The sequence below is a fragment of the Ammodytes marinus genome (genome assembly GCF_949987685.1).
Source record: "Ammodytes marinus genome assembly, chromosome: 5".
Taxonomy (NCBI): Eukaryota; Metazoa; Chordata; class Actinopteri; order Uranoscopiformes; family Ammodytidae; genus Ammodytes; species Ammodytes marinus.
This window is the reverse complement of record NC_137234.1, coordinates 7,307,788-7,326,468: the sequence shown is the minus strand read 5'-3', so window position 1 is coordinate 7,326,468 and position 18,681 is coordinate 7,307,788. Positions and strand designations below refer to the sequence as shown.

At 38.5% G+C, this 18,681-nt stretch overlaps 1 protein-coding gene across 1 annotated transcript; it reads left to right on the top strand.

The window, feature by feature from the left end:
• Positions 1-1,200: 1,200 nt before the first annotated feature.
• LOC307251199 (uncharacterized protein) lies at positions 1,201-5,968 on the top strand (the record flags this gene model as incomplete). Its single annotated transcript, XM_080028520.1, has 10 exons — positions 1,201-1,275; positions 2,377-2,555; positions 2,649-2,742; positions 2,848-3,192; positions 3,315-3,432; positions 3,511-3,602; positions 3,705-3,819; positions 5,046-5,315; positions 5,467-5,643; positions 5,734-5,968. The coding sequence occupies 10 exons, from the start codon at positions 1,201-1,203 to the stop codon at positions 5,955-5,957; spliced, it is 1,689 nt and encodes a 562-aa protein (XP_079884646.1). The 3' UTR covers positions 5,958-5,968.
• Between the last annotated feature and the right edge of the window lie 12,713 nt (positions 5,969-18,681).

Here is an 18,681-nt window from a genome sequence, read left to right as displayed (position 1 = left end):
TTGCGAGTGTGGATAACATGGTTGATCAGCAAGAGGTCAATGATGTCTTCCAAGGGGTTGATGACCTGATAAGTAAGCTGCAGAATGAGCAAGCAGCAGCAGCAGCACCGCTGGCAACTCTGCCAACCGTGAGGTGGAAGAAGAGAACCAGTGACGGACACTTAATTCATGCAAGACCACGATCAACTAGGAATCAGTCCAATCAGGGTCCGTATTGTTTTTGCATTCATGATGTTTTAAAGATCCCAGATATTAGGCCCGCTCAAATCAAGGAAAACCTAAAGCTTGATATGTATGGTATCAGCGGAGGCAAACCAGAACCAATATTTAGATAACTCATTTGCAAACCGAATACATTTATCTTTCTACCCCTTTCCAGCCGTAATATTATATCAAATATCAAAAAAGTGTACTTGTCGCTTCTACAGTCAAATCTAGATAAATGCTTAACAGTGACGGTGTGCGACGATACTCTGTTGAGCAGGCTCAAATTTGCCTGTAGTGTAGTGATTAATTAAATAAAAATAGAAATGGTATAAATTATTGTCGGTTTTTTATTCTGTTACAGCTGGTTCCAGTCAGAAGCATCATCCAAACAGAAATGCTCCTGACCCAATCTCTGAGGTGGTCTTTGCTCCTGATAACGTTGGTATGCAATTTTGTTTCTCCCAATAATTGGTGAACATTAATTAATGTTCAGAAATTCTTACTTGTATCAGTATGATGTATGTGATACAGAGTTAAGATGTAAAATCCATGTTTGTATTTTTATACAAATGTGCAGGTTTTATGAACATGGTAATGGTAATTTCACCTTTTACAGCCTTTCCATACCGTGACAGTTTAAATATAAACTGTTTTAACTCTTTTGTACTATTTTAACAGATGGGTTTCTACGAGATCTCCAGCAATCCCTGAGCGATGCAACAGGAGATGAGGTGGAATCACCAACCCCACTAGCTTCTCTTTCTGCTTCCCTAAACTGGAGCACAAGAAAAACTGTTTCTTCAGAGAGCTGGAAGGCAGCGAGACCTCGTCTGGTTAATACCGCACTGGCACAACAAAATGTGGGAAACCGAAACTGCCAACAGTGTTGGCGCAATTTAGCTGTTGTTCGTTGTCACGATTGTCGACCACGCCCCTTATTCTGTGCGGAGTGCGACGTCATCATGCACACCAGACACCCCCTTCACAACCGAGATGCCAGTATTCGAGGTTTTTTCCAGCCTTTGCCCCCAACAACTGCTGTACAGAATAGAGCCCTTTGCCAGTGTGGTAAGTTCTGTACAATGTATTTTAAGTACAAAATAACAGTATTAATATAGGCTTGAAATAGACAACTTTCTCTTGTTAGTTTTCCCTCACATTTCTAGTTAAAGAACACGTTTTTGTTATTTCCAACAGGTGTGTGCGTGCGTGCGTGTGTGTGTGTGTGAATTCCGCCTTTGTATTTTCAATAAATATAACTATGTATCTAGTTCATATTTAGCCATATTTTCCAATTTAAGGTATCACACATCATTAGAGAGTATATGCGCTCTCTGTCATTTTGATGTGGACAGACGGCAGAGTAACTTCAAACAGATATTTCCATAGACTTGATAGTCTCCTACAAAACGATATTTAATTATTTTAGAATTTCAATTGAACACAATTTTAAAATATATTACCCATTTAAATTATACTAAGTATACTTTTTTAGAAGCTTACTTAGTATACTTTTTATCACTTGGGTACAATGTTGTATTTCCCTGTCGATACAAATGATTCCTAATTCTTTTTTTTTCCTTTGATTTATTTTAGTGCGGTATGTACCTGTGGAGATCCCTCTCCAAATCTGTGGTTGTCCGAAAGAGGCACTCAGGCTCAAACCAGGAAAAGCTTTGGCTGTGATCACAATGAATGGTGAGAACGTGTAGAACTTTTATCCTGTTTGAAAAAGTTTATTTTTAATAATAGCAATCCCTTCTCAACAACTGCCACATGTTTGTGATAGCTTTGTATGTCATAAATATAAGTGTGGAATTCCTTTTCATATTAGTTTTTGTTTTTTAAGGGCGACATGAGCTCAGCATGCCTGAGTTATCATGTGAAATGTGCAAAGCCACATGGACTGCTGGTGTTGATGACATTCTTAGAAGTGACTACTGGCCAGCTACCCTGAACTTTGCCACCATTTACGAAACAGATGTGTTTGCTTCGTTTGAAGAAATTAAAATGGCAGCTCCTGGATTGTCCTGTCAGGCATTTTTAAAAATGTTAGATCAGAGAACTATCCGCTTTGGCCGTGTGAGTATTGAAGTTATCCGTCTTTTTTAATGTATTGTATGCTGCTTAAAAATCTCATAAGCTCTTGATGTTGTTTTTTTGAGACAGACTGGGAAGATCTCAGCTGACACCTTCTCAAAAAGCTTTTTTGAGTGGGAGGCTGTAAAATACGAAATGGACAGCATATGTAAGGAGGAGCCATTCACCTGTCCTGCGTGCAGCCCGGATATGCTTGCGGTTTCCGTGGATGGAAACCGCAAGCATTACCGCTTTAAGAATGCAGCTAGGTACTATACATTATTTATAAAATGTCAGTGTTTGAACTAATGACAAAAGTTAAGTCTCCTAATATGCACCAATTAACCTGTTTTTTTATTTAGGTCTGAGGAACAGGCCATTTTTGATGGCATCTTCATCGAGAAGGATGACGACGTCACAACATTTGTGAACTACATTCACACCACAACCAAACATGTAATATTGCAGACTATGATTATATAAACATGAATACAATCTCCTATTTAAGAGTTTTTTGTTTTTAGGTAACTCTTTGGACCATTTTCAATTTTTATATTGTAGGTGTCCGGAAGAGGTGTTTGTGGGGGAGAATGGTCGGCGGCTCGAGAGACCTCACAAAAATCTGCCAGCAAGTTGGATGAAGAGGGACTGGAGCTTGCCGTGTGTCGCCATGGGGTGCTCCTATCTGCCCTCAATATGTACAGGGGAGAAATTTTTGCATATCCCCTGTACATACAACAGAAGCTGGCCACCCTCAAGCCAACCTTTTTTTGCATGGATGTCACCTGCAAATACTGGCCCTACCTAAATAAAGTTGCAAGAAGCTGCCCAGAGCTGCAGCATCTGCTTGGCATGAGGCCTTTTCTTTCAGTTTTCCATGCCAAAGCCCACGATTTCAAATGTGAGGTAAGTAATCATTACCATGTGAAAGAATCACTTTGTGAAAGAATCACTTTGTGAATAATCACACTTCCACGTTAACATTGACAAGTCATAACATGCTTTGTTTTTTAATGTATTTTTAACAGGTCAAATGGAGTGGTGCCTATCAGGAGGGGGCTGGATTGACACTAGGGGAGGAGGTAGAGCAGGTCAATGCCTTCCTCTCTCGGATAGCAGTGACCACCAAGCACATGTCGAAAGCAGGTGAATGGCTATAAAGTATCAACATAGGTACAATAAATAAGCCAAATTTAACACAGATAACATAATTTTATGCTGCAGGACGCACAGACATGCTCACCCTCTTGGCCATGCGCTGGAATCAGCAAAAGACCGACAACTTGGCCACCTCACTGTCTCGCAGATATCTGAAAGTATTAACATCTTTTTTTTATTATTATTATTAGCAGAAATTGAGGCTGTACACTGAATTTACTTAATTATTTTATTTACTCTAATTTGTTTGTCATTTGTAGACCGCAAAAGCTCTGGATGCCCAAAGGCGAAACATGGAGTCCATGAAGTCTGAGTTGGACGTCACAGAGAGCCAGATGGATGACTGGGTCAGTGATGTGACGGATTGGGCAGATGGTGAGGAAATTATAACTGGAGTTTTGTAAGCACAGAGTTTCAGACAGACATGTATGTATTGTATTAATGTAATGTAACTTTATTTGAACAGGGACAATGTACAAAAGAAACATTAACCTTGTTTAGAGCAAGGAGAGATGCATTGTACCAGGTTTTAGCAAACTGCTATTTTCCACCTGTAGTCCCTGGGCAGGTAAGAACAATAAAAAGTACTAAACAAGACACAATAATATCTAGACATGGGATTAAACATTAAAAGGATAACAAGATACAATGATATATAAATACATATGATAAAAAAAGTTTATGAAAAGCACTACATTACATATTTAATAAAAAATATACCCCTATCCTACTAGCACTACAACATTCTTTAAGTGTGTGCAGGTCTGTTGCGTGAGCAACCAAACCTTTGTCACACGGGAGAAAGCTTGGAAATAATTTTTTATAAGATCTGTTGGGAGACTGTTCCATTGTTTTATCCCTATAAAAGAGAAGGACGGCTTTCCAAATGTAGTTCTGCGTTGTGGGATTCTGCATTCTCCCCTAGTTGTTGACCTGGTTGCTCGTGCTGAGAATTCTGAGCCCAGTGTCACAATGTTCCTTAAGGGAGGAGGTGCAGCATTGTGTATGATTTAAAAAATTAAGGAGATTGTGTTTATCCAGGATTTTGCAGTGGTGATATTGACAAGTTTTTTTTATCATGCATTTTAAGAGCATTTTTATATAATGATTCAAGTGGTCTCAAGGTTGTTTTACCTGCTTGAGAACAACTTGTCATATAGAAGGAACAATGGGAAAGAATCATAGCATTCAGATAGGTGTTTGATGCCTCAACTGTAAGAGAGTTTCTTATGAATCGATAGTTTGCCAGATTAAATTTGATTGTGTCACTCACCCTTTTTTATATGCTTTTTGAAATTTAGTTTTGGATGAAGTGACACCTAAGTACTTAAATTCTTCCACATTTTTAATTGTTTGTCCATTAACATAAATGTCAGGACAATCTTTACATTTGCACCTATTTGAAAAGTACATTGTAACAGTCTTCCCAACATTAAGTGTAAGGAGTCAATAAGCCATAATGATTCAAACATTCACTGTTTGAGTTTCAGACTTAGCGATATAACCTTCTGGTAACATTCTACCTAGTCTTTATGAAGCATTCATTCAAATTAAACCGCTATTAGAAGTCACTTTAAATGTAACGCAGATTTTCTCTACAGCAACAACCATCAACACTACAGATGTTGCCGCCTTGGCCAGCAGGGTTGAGGTGCTGGTTGCCAGTATAAAGAGACGGTCGCAGCGTCTCTACAGAGACTGCGACAGTAACAAAGGGCGTGCCAGGATCCGCCGCAAGATCCGGGGAGAGAAAGAGTTGCTGAGTTCGGTGGTGGAGAACTACAACAAAACGGTTCCGAGCACAGAAACTCTCTGCTTTGAAACAATTCTGTCTGGAGAGACAGCTTGGCCATGGCAGCTACCACACAGTGGTAGGTTCACCAGTTGCATAATTCAATGTTGAATACTTCCAGCAAATTTGGCACACCTCTAATGCCTCCAATCGATCTCCATATCACTTCTTGGATGAATGCTCAGCTTTCATGAATATGAGTTAATGTTTTTTTTATAAATGCTTTTCAGACTCTGTTGACCTTCGGACCAAGAGGAGAGCGTTTGACCTGGTCATGGCAGGGAGAAGAATTCAGGAGGAGAGAACTATCCTTCAGAGGGAGATGAATCAGCACTGGAGGTCTCTTGGGAATCGTGCTGACTCCCTAAAAGAGCTGTCCTGCCTTGTTTCAAGAGCTACAACGGAACGTATGTTTTTAACTTTTATATCACATTTATGTAAACATCAAAGACAGGTGATGATTTTACTAATACTGGCTTTCTCTTATAACATTCAAGATTCACCTTGGGGCCTTGCTGAGGACGGGTTGAGTGGTCTACATTGCATGATAAAGAGGAAACTGCACTTCATAACAGAAATGATGGCAAACGCGAGACACTGCTACCTCCAGGTGTTGACTGGAGCAGAGGGGGCCCATATAATCAACTTCCTGGACAATGACGAGGACTACTCCGACAGTGACTCTGACTCTGACATTTTGGATGATTGGACAGTTGTCTAGGTGTTCTTATCCAACTTCGTTTGTCCGTTAATGTGCCGATTTGTGTGCGAAGTAGATCGGATAAAGGTGTTTACATGCATTTTTAAAGTCCTGTTGAAGTCTTATACGTTTGTTTACCCAATTATGAGTCTGCATGTAAACGCACTGAGAGTCTATTCCCCCTGTTCCAGCCTGTCAATGGCTCAGTTACTGGCTCTTCACCTGGCTTGGGGACCCCACCCACTCTCTGCCGGCTGCCTCTAATTAAGCTATACCTCCAATTAATACAACATAAATCTAACATTTAAATAACTAAGAATAAAACATAAACATCCCTTGAATCAAATAGGAATTCATCAAATAAAATGGATTTTTAAACGAACATAAAATATGGCTTTAACATGTTTGTTATGACTCACTATGTTCACCCTGGAAAACTCTTAGGTAAGATGAGGTTTTTGCATTAATGGAATTTGCTATATTTACTGAAAGACTGCCTTTCTTCAGTCATTATTTCAGTCCCATTGAGTGTTGTAATCACTCATGCTTGCAAGCATTAAATATGTGTTTATTTGTATTTAAACAGTGTCATCTGGTATTGAATTGCCATTTTCTCATCTAAACTAGACCCTGATATTTCAGTTCCATTGCCTATATTGTTGCTGTTGTGGGCATTGCTGCTAACGGCACTCTGCCCTTTATTTTGCTGCTATTGATTGTTTGCTGTTGACCACATAGCACTTTATCTTGGCACTTTATGATGTTACGTTTCTAGGATTTTATGTTTGATTTATTTTATGATTTTATTTGATTTTATGATTATATGATTCTATTTTATTTTATGACGGTAAGACCTGAGTCTATCTGTCAGAGCTAGGAGGATAACAGTAGTTGAAAGTTGCCCTGGACTGCCTTCTCAGAGCGGGAACTCTCTTTACTAAGAGCCCGAACTCTCTGGTCATATCTCGGGCAAGTTTTGCCATACAGCAAGACTCTATCCCCAGTGTGACCCGTCTTAATCTGTGGAGGGAAAGGAACTGACTGTGTTGTGTTGGTTTCTCCCTGATTCTTGCACTTTGCACTATAGTGCCCAGGCCTGCGTACATGTTGCGATGTTTGCATCCGTCACTGTTTTGTACTGTTATGTGCTGTCGCCTCTCCTCGCTGTAAAACAATTTGCCCTCTTGGGACACTAATAAAAATCTTGAATCTTAAATCTTAAAATCAAAGATTATTTAGTTTGTATCACGTTAAGATCCAAGAAATGATCTGAGTCTTGGCCCTGAGGAAGCGTTAGGAGGGCAGTGTCATTGGAAAACGTTACAATATAGCTGCCTTCCTGTGATGTTCTACAGCTGTCTGTATTCTGAAGAGTAAGAGTGAGTCTGGTGTCTGACATTTTAAGAGCTTCTATTTTGATGTTGCCCTACCAAAAATAAATGTCATTTGATTTCATACCCTATGTAACTGCCTTTTAAAACCTTGTGAAATAACTTTAATAAATGTGTTTTTTGCCTGAAATAAATTTCTTCTGATACTTTAACTTTTTTTTTCCAAGTGCACTAGAAAGCTTATTCAAAATCTGATTATTTTAGTTTAATTTCTTATAGAATTGTCTCTCCTGTGGCATCTCTTGTCATCATCCCTCTTTCTGTGAATTTCATAATAGACTATAGCACTTTAAAACAGTTATAAAGTAGGCCACTGAACAGATTTAAACTATCTATATAAACATGTAGGCTAATGTAGAGACAATAATGAGCTCTATTAAACAAAAGAATAAAAGGCCCAGCCCGGAGGTGGTAAATCAGCGGGGCTGTCTGTAGGAAGTGGGGCTGGGAAAGAGTCACTGTTGGCTGCCCTGGATGAGGAAAAGAGCCGGGGGCCGGGCCCGGAGGTGGTCAATCAACGGGGAGTTGTGGATTTAGTGCAGCCGAGTTTAAATGAGTGAAAGTAGGGCTAGAGAAAACATGTCATTCTTATTTATTGTTTACTTATGCAAAGGAAGAAGTAGTAGACACAACAAATTGCTATGGATGGCTTGTCAGATATTGAAAATTATGAGGAAAATTAAAAATGTGTTGTACAGTTTTAACAAAATGCATCCTACAGTTGGAAAGGCCACAACCTGGAGAGTAACATGTCACTATGAATAGTCTACCTTTAGCCTACATGTTTCCTGTTTTGAAATACGGAGGTTAAGGGGATGATGTGGCCCTTTTTTAATCCACTGCCCATGTTTAGGGGAATGATGTCTACTGTCTCATTTTGCTCTATTTGTATTTATATATTTTAATATGTTACTTAAACATTGGAGGGACAAATAAACAGATGACATATTGCTGCTGGAAAAATGGAAAGAGCTCCCTTTTTTATTTCTTAAAATAAACCCTCATATTGATTTTATTTTATACTTGTGGATTTTGTGACATGATGGTAATATGATTTAAGGGAATGCCAATGTGTGAAGTGAAGGTGTTTGTCTAATTTTACCCACACACACACACCCAGACACTCACCCACAAAACACACACACACACCCAGCTATTACAAGACCAGGACATTCTGTGCTCGGGGGCCGCCGTTGTTGTTTCGGTTCGCTTCTAGGTTGATTTGATAAGGATGCTAGGTAAAGATCTGAGATGCCTGTAAACCTGTGAATAGAGTTAAGACCTGTATTGATGATGGAGCTGTGTCTCCTCATTGTAAACGTATGGCAAATGATGACTGAAGATTACATTAAAGAAACAACCTGATATGACAACCAACTCCTCCGAGTCTCTCTTGCGCGTCTCCTTCTGATGGATGTAGTGGTGAAAGGCCCTCTCTCGACCACCCCTTTGATTTCACTTCACCATCCAGAGCACTTGGAGGGGACAGCATAATCTATCATCTCTATTTATTGAAAAAATGTCTCATGATCTGGACACACACACTGTCTCAAGCTTAAGCTATAACTATGCTTAAGATGGTCTCTTATGAAATGAGATATACTAAATCTTTGTCTTAGAGGTTAAAAATATAGAGTTGGAATGGTCTCAACCTAGAATTTAACATTATGTCAGTGTGAAGATTCAATTGGGCTCATACTCAGAAATACAGACCTTCGAACCTTGCCCTTTGAGCATGCTTGAAGGCTCATAATTCAGCTTCGAGAGGTGGTACATGGTACTAACTGTTATTGAGCTCCAGGCCTAAGGTAATATGTGATATAAATCACAACTAGGGACAATATAAATGTGTGTAATATATAGTTCAAACTACATTTCAACCTCACCATAAGATATTTCAGATCTGATTACAGAAATGTGTAAAGAATCACATTACACACCTCACAGCACTATCAAGCTAGGGTAAGGGGCTTCAAAATATTTGTGTACTACATCACATATCTGTTACAGATATTTTCTGTATTTGGTGAGAATCAGTAAATAGTTACGTAGACAATAGATGTATCGGCCAGTATTGTTGCCATATGCCATAAGGAGCTAGGAGCATCACATGATTTGTGACTGAGGCAGCAAACTGTTTCACAGTTCTGGGTTGGTGAGCACTCCAGACACTCAAATCTATGTTCACAAGCTCCAAAACGCTTAAAAATAATAATTATTTTCTCATTTTGTTACACAATTTAACAGTCAGAGCTTAGCAAGAACTTTTCAATTATTGTATTTAAAAAAATATACAAATATAAATGCAATAAAGTGGACAAAAAACGCACCAGGCAGTAACAACAATTTATTTAATAATCGGTTTTTGTGTGTGTATTTGTGTCTGTGTCTGTGTATGTATGTGTGTGTTTGTCAGTAATAAAATAAACACATCCAAAGAAACTGGATTATCAAAAAAAATAAAATAAAAATGAACCTAAATAAATTTATTAAATTTATTTAAACTGTTGGCTGTCTGGCTCCCACGAATCTTCCCACTTCTTGCCACTGTCGGGGAAAAAAAAACACACAAACAGGAAATGAAGGTTAAAGGATGAACTTTTTTTGTGTTTAATATTCTTATTAAAGGTGCAGTGTGTAATACGACATCATCAAGAAAGTTCTACAAAGTTCTAGAATGCAACACTCCCTGGGTAACCCCACCCCTTTAGAATAATAACAGAAGCTACAGTGGCCTTCAAGGACAAGAACAATTCTAAATTTTATACAATGCATCTGATGACATTCCAACTATGACACTTTCAAGATGGCGGCACTAGGCCTTGGTCCAAAATATGCAGAAATATGGACATATATGAGACCCTTTCTAAGGGGAAAGAAAATAATTCAAACTTTTTTTTTCAGCTATTATGCACTAAATTAAATGTACTTGTGGATATTATAATTACTTTCTACAAAGTCTGCTAGGAAATAAAACCCAAAATTCTACACACTGCATGTTTAAAGCTATAGTGCATTACTTTCGTCTGTAACATTGCCCAATGACTTGACACAAAGTTGATTAAAGCTCCACAAAACTCTCTCTTTATTTCTCAGTAGGGCAGCGTTGACAAACTGGTGTCGCCCCCCAACATTGTTGCAGGAGCTCAGAAAAGAGCCCAAGAAATGTTAAAGTTATTGATTGTATTAGTCAGAAAAAACCTGGATGTACAGCAGAAGGGTTAAAATTGATGCACAATCAGCAAAGGTTTACCTCATGTAGATGCACCGACAGTGTTGTTGTAATTACTCAGAATTCGTCTTGGGGCTGACAGAAGTTACACAATATAGCTTTAAACATGTTTTATAAATCCTATGTTTCCAGTCAAACTTACCACATGTCGCATGGTGTCCAAGAGACTTTCACCTCTGCTTTCCCCTGAAAGGCATCAGAAAATATGACAGAAGTAGTTGTGAGAGAAAGGCATTTCCTGTAGAGACAGATGGTAAATGTAGCTGTATTGTATGATTTATCCATCTCCAAATACCTAACTATCACCATACAACTTAGAATTTATTATTTAATACAAGGATTAAGCATCATATTTTAACACTGTATATCTGGGTACAACAGTATGAGTTGCATTTGTTTTTAAATGGTCAAACACAAAATCCTGTAGAAATTGGTAAACTACGTACCTAAACAATTTTACATGTTATAGCCAAATATGCCATAACGTTCATGTTATCATTTTCTCTAAACACAAGACTCTCTTCACTCCTGCAAAGGTGACTAAACATGGTGGTTTAAGGCCAAAGTTATTCTTTCGACCAATCAACTAACAGCAGTGTATAGCTTCACCTTTTCGGCACCCTTTCAGACAGCTTGGTACCCTAAGCGAGGAGTACCGAAAATAGGAGCAGCTCAAAAATAAGGATGACAAACAGCTACAAATTCATATCAGGTCAAGATCAACAATCTAGGACTACACTTTGCAAATCTTTCATAATTTAGAAAAACTAAACAAGAAGAATACTTACGTTTAACACCCTTTTTTCAACAATCCGTTGAAACGGGAACTTCTTTTGGGTTCGGTGTTTCCTGCATTCTGAAAAGAAAAATAAGAAAAGATTAATACAAATCACATGAAATACAGTTCCCTACAAAAGTATTGGAGCGGTGAGGCCAATTCCTTTATTTTCACTGTAGACTGGAAACATTTGGGTTTGACACCAAAATATGAAGATGAGGCAATAGATCAACATTTCAGCTTTAATTGCCAGGTATTTACATCTGGATCTGATACACAACTAAGAATATAGCATTATTTGTAAAGGAACACCACATTTTTAGGTGAGCAAAAGTATTGGAACAGATAGACCTAAAATAAATTTAAGTGAATAAGACTTAATATTTTGTTGCAAATTATTTTCTTGCAATAACATTGACATCACCAAACTTATGCATTCTTCTTTTGTGATGCTTTTCCAGGCTTTCACCGCAGCCTCATTCAGTTGCTTTTTGTTTTGAGGGGTTACTCCTCTTTGGCAGGTAAAATGCATTCTCTATAGGATTTAAGTCTGGAGATTGACCTGGCCAGTCAGTGAGTAACCCCACAAAACAAACACCAACTGAATGAGGCTGCGGTGAAAGCCTGGAAAAGCATCACAAAATAAGAATGCAAACGTTTTGTGATGTCAATGGGTCACAGGCTTGATGCAGTTATTGCGAAGGATTTGTGACAAAATATTAAGTCTTATTAATTTTAATTTATTTTAGGTCTATCTGTTCCAATACTTTTGCTAACTAACATTAATGCAGGTAGTTTCAAACCTTTAATTTTGTGTCTTTTCTTTGCAGAATTAGCCAAGGATGGAGGAGTTTGCAAGTTGTGGAAAGGTGGAGGGTCTGAGTTAGCGAAGGAAGAAGGAAAGTCAGAATTAGCCAAGGATGGAGGAGTTTGCAAGTTGTGGAAAGGTGGAGGGTCTGAGTTAGCGAAGGAAGAAGGAAGGTCAGAATTAGCCAAGGATGGAGGAGTTTGCAAGTTGTGGAAAGGTGGAGGGTCTGAGTTAGCGAAGGAAGAAGGAAGGTCAGAATTAGCCAAGGATGGAGGAGTTTGCAAGTTGTGGAAAGGTGGAGGGTCTGAGTTAGCGAAGGAAGAAGGAAGGTCAGAATTAGCCAAGGATGGAGGAGTTTGCAAGTTGTGGAAAGATGGAGGGTCCGAGTTAGCGAAGGAAGAAGGAAGGTCAGAATTAGCCAAGGATGGAGGAGGATAAGAGTGGTAGAAAGAGTAAATGGATGGAGGAGGATGAGTGGATGAGAAGAATGCTGGAGGATGCTGAGTGGATGAGAAGGTTGATGGAGGATACTGAGTGGATGAGAAGGTTGATGGAGGAGGATGAGTGGATGAGAAGGTTGATGGAGGATACTGAGTGGATGAGAAGGTTGATGGAGGAGGATGAGTGGATGAGAAGGTTGATGGAGGAGGATGAGTGGATGAGAAGGTTGATGGAGGAGGATGAGTGGATGAGAAGGTTGATGGAGGATACTGAGTGGATGAGAAGGTTGATGGAGGAGGATGAGTGGATGAGAAGGTTGATGGAGGAGGATGAGTGGATGAGAAGGTTGATGGAGGAGGATGAGTGGATGAGAAGGTTGATGGAGGATGCTGAGTGCACACAGGAGGGGCTGGTGGACCGCTGATTACCAGGGGGGGCACAGCTGCTTGTGGAGCAGCCAACTCTGCAAATATTGAAAATAAAATATTGAAAGAAACCTGGAGGAAAAATTAACAGTACTCACTTAAAATAAAAGGTTAAGTCTGCATTAAAACCAAGGTCGGCTTTTCTATCGTCTAATAAGCTTGTGTCGCCGCTGGTTATAAACAGGAAGGACACGGCTTTCTACATTGATGCAGTTCAGTCACTGCTTGTGCAAACATTTCCTGTGCGCCTTCATATTAAAAGCATGGTACTAGCCAAAAGTGAGTTGACTTTTATTTTAAAGCAGATAAGAGCGAGAAGATAGTGCATCACAGCCCTGCAACAGTATAAAAAAGTCTGAAATAAGCCAAGGAAGAACTACTCCCAAAACATTCAGAACAACCTATTTAATTTAGCCTAAATTGTACAAATACTAATTTATTAAATATGGTTTATAGTTTGGGTTTCATTAAAAGAAGGACAATTTCTGAAAATTTATATATATATATATATATATATATAATGAATATATATATATATATATATATATATATATATATATATAAATATATATATAAATAAATAAATAAACATTTTCAGAAATTGTCCTTCTTTTAATGAAACCCAAACTATAAACCATATTTAATAAATTAGTATTTGTACAATGTATGCAGTGTTTCCCCCAGCGCTTTATAGTTAAGGCGGCCGCCTTAGCAAAACCAGCCCCCCGCCTTGACTACTGACCGACAAAAAAATAAATAAATTAAATCTTTATTTTTTTTATTTTTAGTGCTGCACAATTAATGTACTAGCAAGCGCGATGTGTGATTTTTCATGGTCAGAAATGCGCGAAAGGCCGTGATTTGCGGTAAATGCGACCGTCCCGCGACCTTTCCCGCGTACATGCGACTACGGCATGTACGCGGGAAACGAGCAGCAGCAAACCGACATTTAACCTGTGGCGATAATAAACGCAGTGCGGTTCTATGGGGATATTTAGCTGAACAGAAAGAAGTGCTCTGCAAAGCTAGACTAGTTTAAGACTCCACATCACCGTGGCAACACAACTTATCGGCTCATACAGCGCAGAGAAAAGTCTGATACATGCATGAGAGTGATGGCCCAGGCACCTTTCAGTAAGTTTACAGAAGTGCACACTGTAACTGTCTTTGAAATGCATTTAGTAATTTTAAGGGGAAAACACTTTGTATTATTTCAATTATTGAATTATTTTTCAAACAGCATGCTAGTGTAGCCATACAAGATTTATTTTTCTGAATTTTAAATGCTGCTTTATTTTTATGTTTTAAATTTGGAAATACATGTTCCAAAACAACCAATAACCTCTGTATTTAAAAAGAAATCAAGCAAGTAGGCTAATAATAACCATATATGAATTAATCGCATCACAGTATGCCTATTGTCCACAATAATCTCACAACAGCCCCCCATCCAAAAAGGAACTTTAAAAAGCACTTTGTTAAGTGTATGGTCCATTATTTTTATTTAGTGTGTCTGCATGGTATTGCACCAAAACAGTAGAACTTTTCTTTAATTGTATTTTGTACCGTCTGCATGTTTGCACAAAATGTGCACATAGCAAACAAAATTGCACAACTGTAAGGTCAGTGTCATTCAAATAAACAGAACTATTTCTTTAGGGCGCATTGGCATCTTTGAGCAAAATACCCCCAAAATTTTCGCCGAGGCGCTGTGCGCCGCGCCTCCTGTACGGCTAGACAGTGACCACCTTGACTAAGACATTTCCTGGGGGAAACACTGGTATGTATATATATATTAATATTATAGTTCTATTGGGGGAAACATTTCTGGATATTCAATTACTATTGGCAGGTTAAAATCTAAATTGTCTAAATAATAGTCAGTGCACCCTATTCATTTTTACAATTATTTCTGCACACTAAGATACAATATTGATTGAGAATCTCACATGAGATGAAGGTACCATGCTCAAAATGCAAGGGTGATGGTTATACAAGTTTTCAACAATACTTTGTGTGCTACAAAATGTAAGTTTGTGCTACTGAATTGTTTTGCTTGCTATCACCAGTGCTACCACTTTAAAAAAAAAATAGGCGTACAGCCCTGCTACTGTTCTATTGATTAGATTAAACTCCCCCTGATATTGTGCGAAAGCAGCCTCTTGTGTCCGATGTGTCCGCATTCAAATAGTAGTGTAAACAGCTATGTGACTTTTGTCCACATTAGAGACCGCCTACTCAACTTCCGCCCCCTGCCTGAGCGGAATGTATAGAAAATGCATCACTGGCGGCTGCAACCATGGCTGCAACTAAAGGCTTTAGTGTGAGCACAGTTAGAAGTATTGCAAATAACAAGCTTTCTGTCCTCTGTTTTCATTTCACTGCGTACATCTGATAACACGGAAGCCACCGCTTTTGACTGGTACCCTGCAGGCCTGCAGCTAACTTCCTAATAAAAAAATAATAAAAAAATAAAATTTTCATAGGGGGGCTAATAATTTTGTCCTCAACTGTATAATGTATGTATCTTTAACAAGGATGATCTTACTTTTGATGAGGAGCTCATAGCATATCCTCATTTTCTCCAGAATACCCTTCACTGTGGGGTCATGTGTGGGGATGAAGTGGAGCATGTCCCCTGTCAGTGCTCCTTTCCGGCCAGGATTTTTGAGGAAGAGCAGGGGAGTCCTACCAAGGGCATTTAATTTTAAGACCTGCAGGAAATACAGTGAAGACAATGTATGCATTTACACCTTTGCTTAACAAATGATCATAACACAAGTATTGGCATTTACAGGCAAGGATAATCAGCATCAACTCAAGACCTTTTACTTCACTTAATTGGCAAATCATGTTAAATTACTCTTTGCTTATTAGTAACTTAACTTTGTGCTGTCTATCAAAATTAGGGGTGTGCACGTGTCACCGGTTAGAAAATCATAACTGTTTGGGAAAATCAATTTTTTTAAAAATACGTTTTGAAAATGATTGAAATGTGTTCTGGAGACGCACAGTGATTAATTTCAAATCACAGAAAACACATCCTATTAAGAGATAATAAAAAATGGTTTGCATACTCTGTCTGACCCGCTCAGTATGTGTGTGTGTATGTGTGTGTGTGTAAGCGGCCCGGCAGCCCTGCAGGCCCGCCACATACACACATTTGCGCGCACACATAGGCAGAGTGATGAACGATAACCTGAATATACCATCCTGAGCAGATGATCAGGACACCAAAAAATATGTGGCGGCATAGTCATGAACAAAGGTGGGGGTATTTGTCCACTTTGTAAAAGATAGCTGTTTAATATTTGGTTTAATTAGAACAAATTATGGATCATTTTAAATTAGTTGTTCTTTTTTTTTTTAAAGAGGCAGCCTATTATGTTATTAAGTGATCCGGTATCAGGTGATCAATGTATCAGGAATATTGATCAAGGATGAAAGTCATGGTTTGTTACGGCATTTATGGTGGTTTCACTTTGCCTAAAAGGAAGACAAATTGACAAATAAAAAGATTATGTAATTGACTCAGAGGCCAAAACCTTTGTTGAATTACAGTAATTTAAACTCACAGACAGCTGGGCAGAATTTACAGCCCTGGCACCGTTTCTGTTGGCCTTGGTGGATGATGCCCAGCTGTCCATCTTGGTGCTGTCAGGCATCTTCTTCTTCGGGGGAAGGGGGAGGAGACACTTAACACAGGTCTTCCTCCCAAGGGCATTTGGGGCCTGGCATGAGGGGCATGGCTTCAGCTTAGGTTTTGTCATTCTGCAAATGATAGTGAAACATAGAGGGTTAATCTTAGATATATTTAATTTCCGTTGATAACATTCTCAAATTCACACATATAATATATGAATTAATTCATGCATATTAGTGATATTGCATTTGGAGAGAAAGAAGATATGATATTAGGTCATTGTCAACACATGACTATGTGGAAATTCTACTGGTTATACAGTGTATTCAAACTCAAAGGACAATTTGGGTTATGCATGGTAAAATGAACAATTACAACCAGAACTTAGTTAATTTTTCTTGAACTAAAGAAGACAACATTAATAAGCAATCTTATGTGAACTTAAACTTACTTAAAATGACTTTCACAGATGGACATCAGATTGTTGAAATAAGGCATTTCTTGTTAAAGACAGCTTATGGTAAAATATATGGGTAGTACTAACTACTTATAAGCAACATTATTTAATACATACTAGATGGCAAAGCATTTGTACTATGTATACATATAATAATTTATCAACAGAAAGACCATTAAGAGAGTTATACACAACATTCAGAACAATGAAAAAATAGCATATTCTGTAGATTGTATGCATCTCTTTCAAATCAGTTTAAAATGAGATTACAAACACTACTTATTAAGATTTGTATGAAATGTCTATTTTGTTAGATGGGAGAAAAAATGTATTTGAAGTGATTGCTTAATACCATAGACTGTATAACAGCATAATACACACCTTCTTTACTTTATTTTAAGATATGAGATGTAACTAACAAGTACACTTTAAGAAGTACACTTTAACAATGCTTGCCTTTCTGGTGAAGTTACTTGGGGGTAACTAACTACCACTAGGCCACATCTTACCAAAGATAGTGAGCCAGCTAACCTAGCAAGACGTTTTCAAATGAACACGCGATGCAAAAAAGAAATAGCCTATAGCCAAATAGGACTAATACAAATGAGTTATATTGAAGTGTCTTTCTCTCTCTCTCTCTCTCTCTCTCTCTCATAGACAAACTGCTCCTTGGAGAGATTTCAATTTAGATAAGCTTATAGTTTTATTAAAATGAGGAGAGTTAATCATATTTGAATATTTTTTACAACTCACCTGGGATTTGTGGATCTTGAGTCCCGACATGAATCACGTCTACTACGATTCCCAAGGTGCACTGCGAGTAACATCCAATCGGTGAGCTTGAGACGAAAGCTGTTAACCTATCACTTACTCGCTTACAGCGAGCAGAACTATAATCATTGCTAACTTTTAATAAGTTCACATTCACATTCTCTTTCATTTTAAATAGATTGTGTTAAACTGTTTTTTTCAAGCGAAGGGGGTCCGACGTCGTCTCTATAGCAACGCCAGCTGGGGATTATGGGTAGTGTAGTGACCCTTAGCTAATCAAAACTGATTAAAAAATGTATAGTTTCTCGGAATCAAAACACAAAACCCAGCAACTTTTGTCCATAGCATTAATCCATACATGTTGTGTAAATAACAAGGACACGCTGGTGCAGTTGTATTGGGAAATTTCGCATATTTCAGGTAGCCTATTGCAGGCATGGACATATAAGGAGAGGATGCTCGCCGCTTCCCGCTTCGACTGCTATGTTGCACACCCAATCATCACTTTAACGTGACGTCGGCACGTCACTTCCTGGCGTGAACACTGCGTCATTATAGGTCCATGCTTCAACTGCACAGTGCACACTTTCTTATGTCACCTAATGCATCAAGTTAACGCGCGTGCAGAAAGAGGATGTCACGGAACTCATGTCCGTTGGCTTTTCAATATAAGACTGTCAAAATAAAAGTCCCGCAAAACAATCGTTATTTTGGGGATTAACTTCTCCGCGTGAGAAATTTGAGTTGTAGGCTAGCGTGTGAGAGTGTGAGCTGGTTGATATGAGTGTGTCTCACGGCC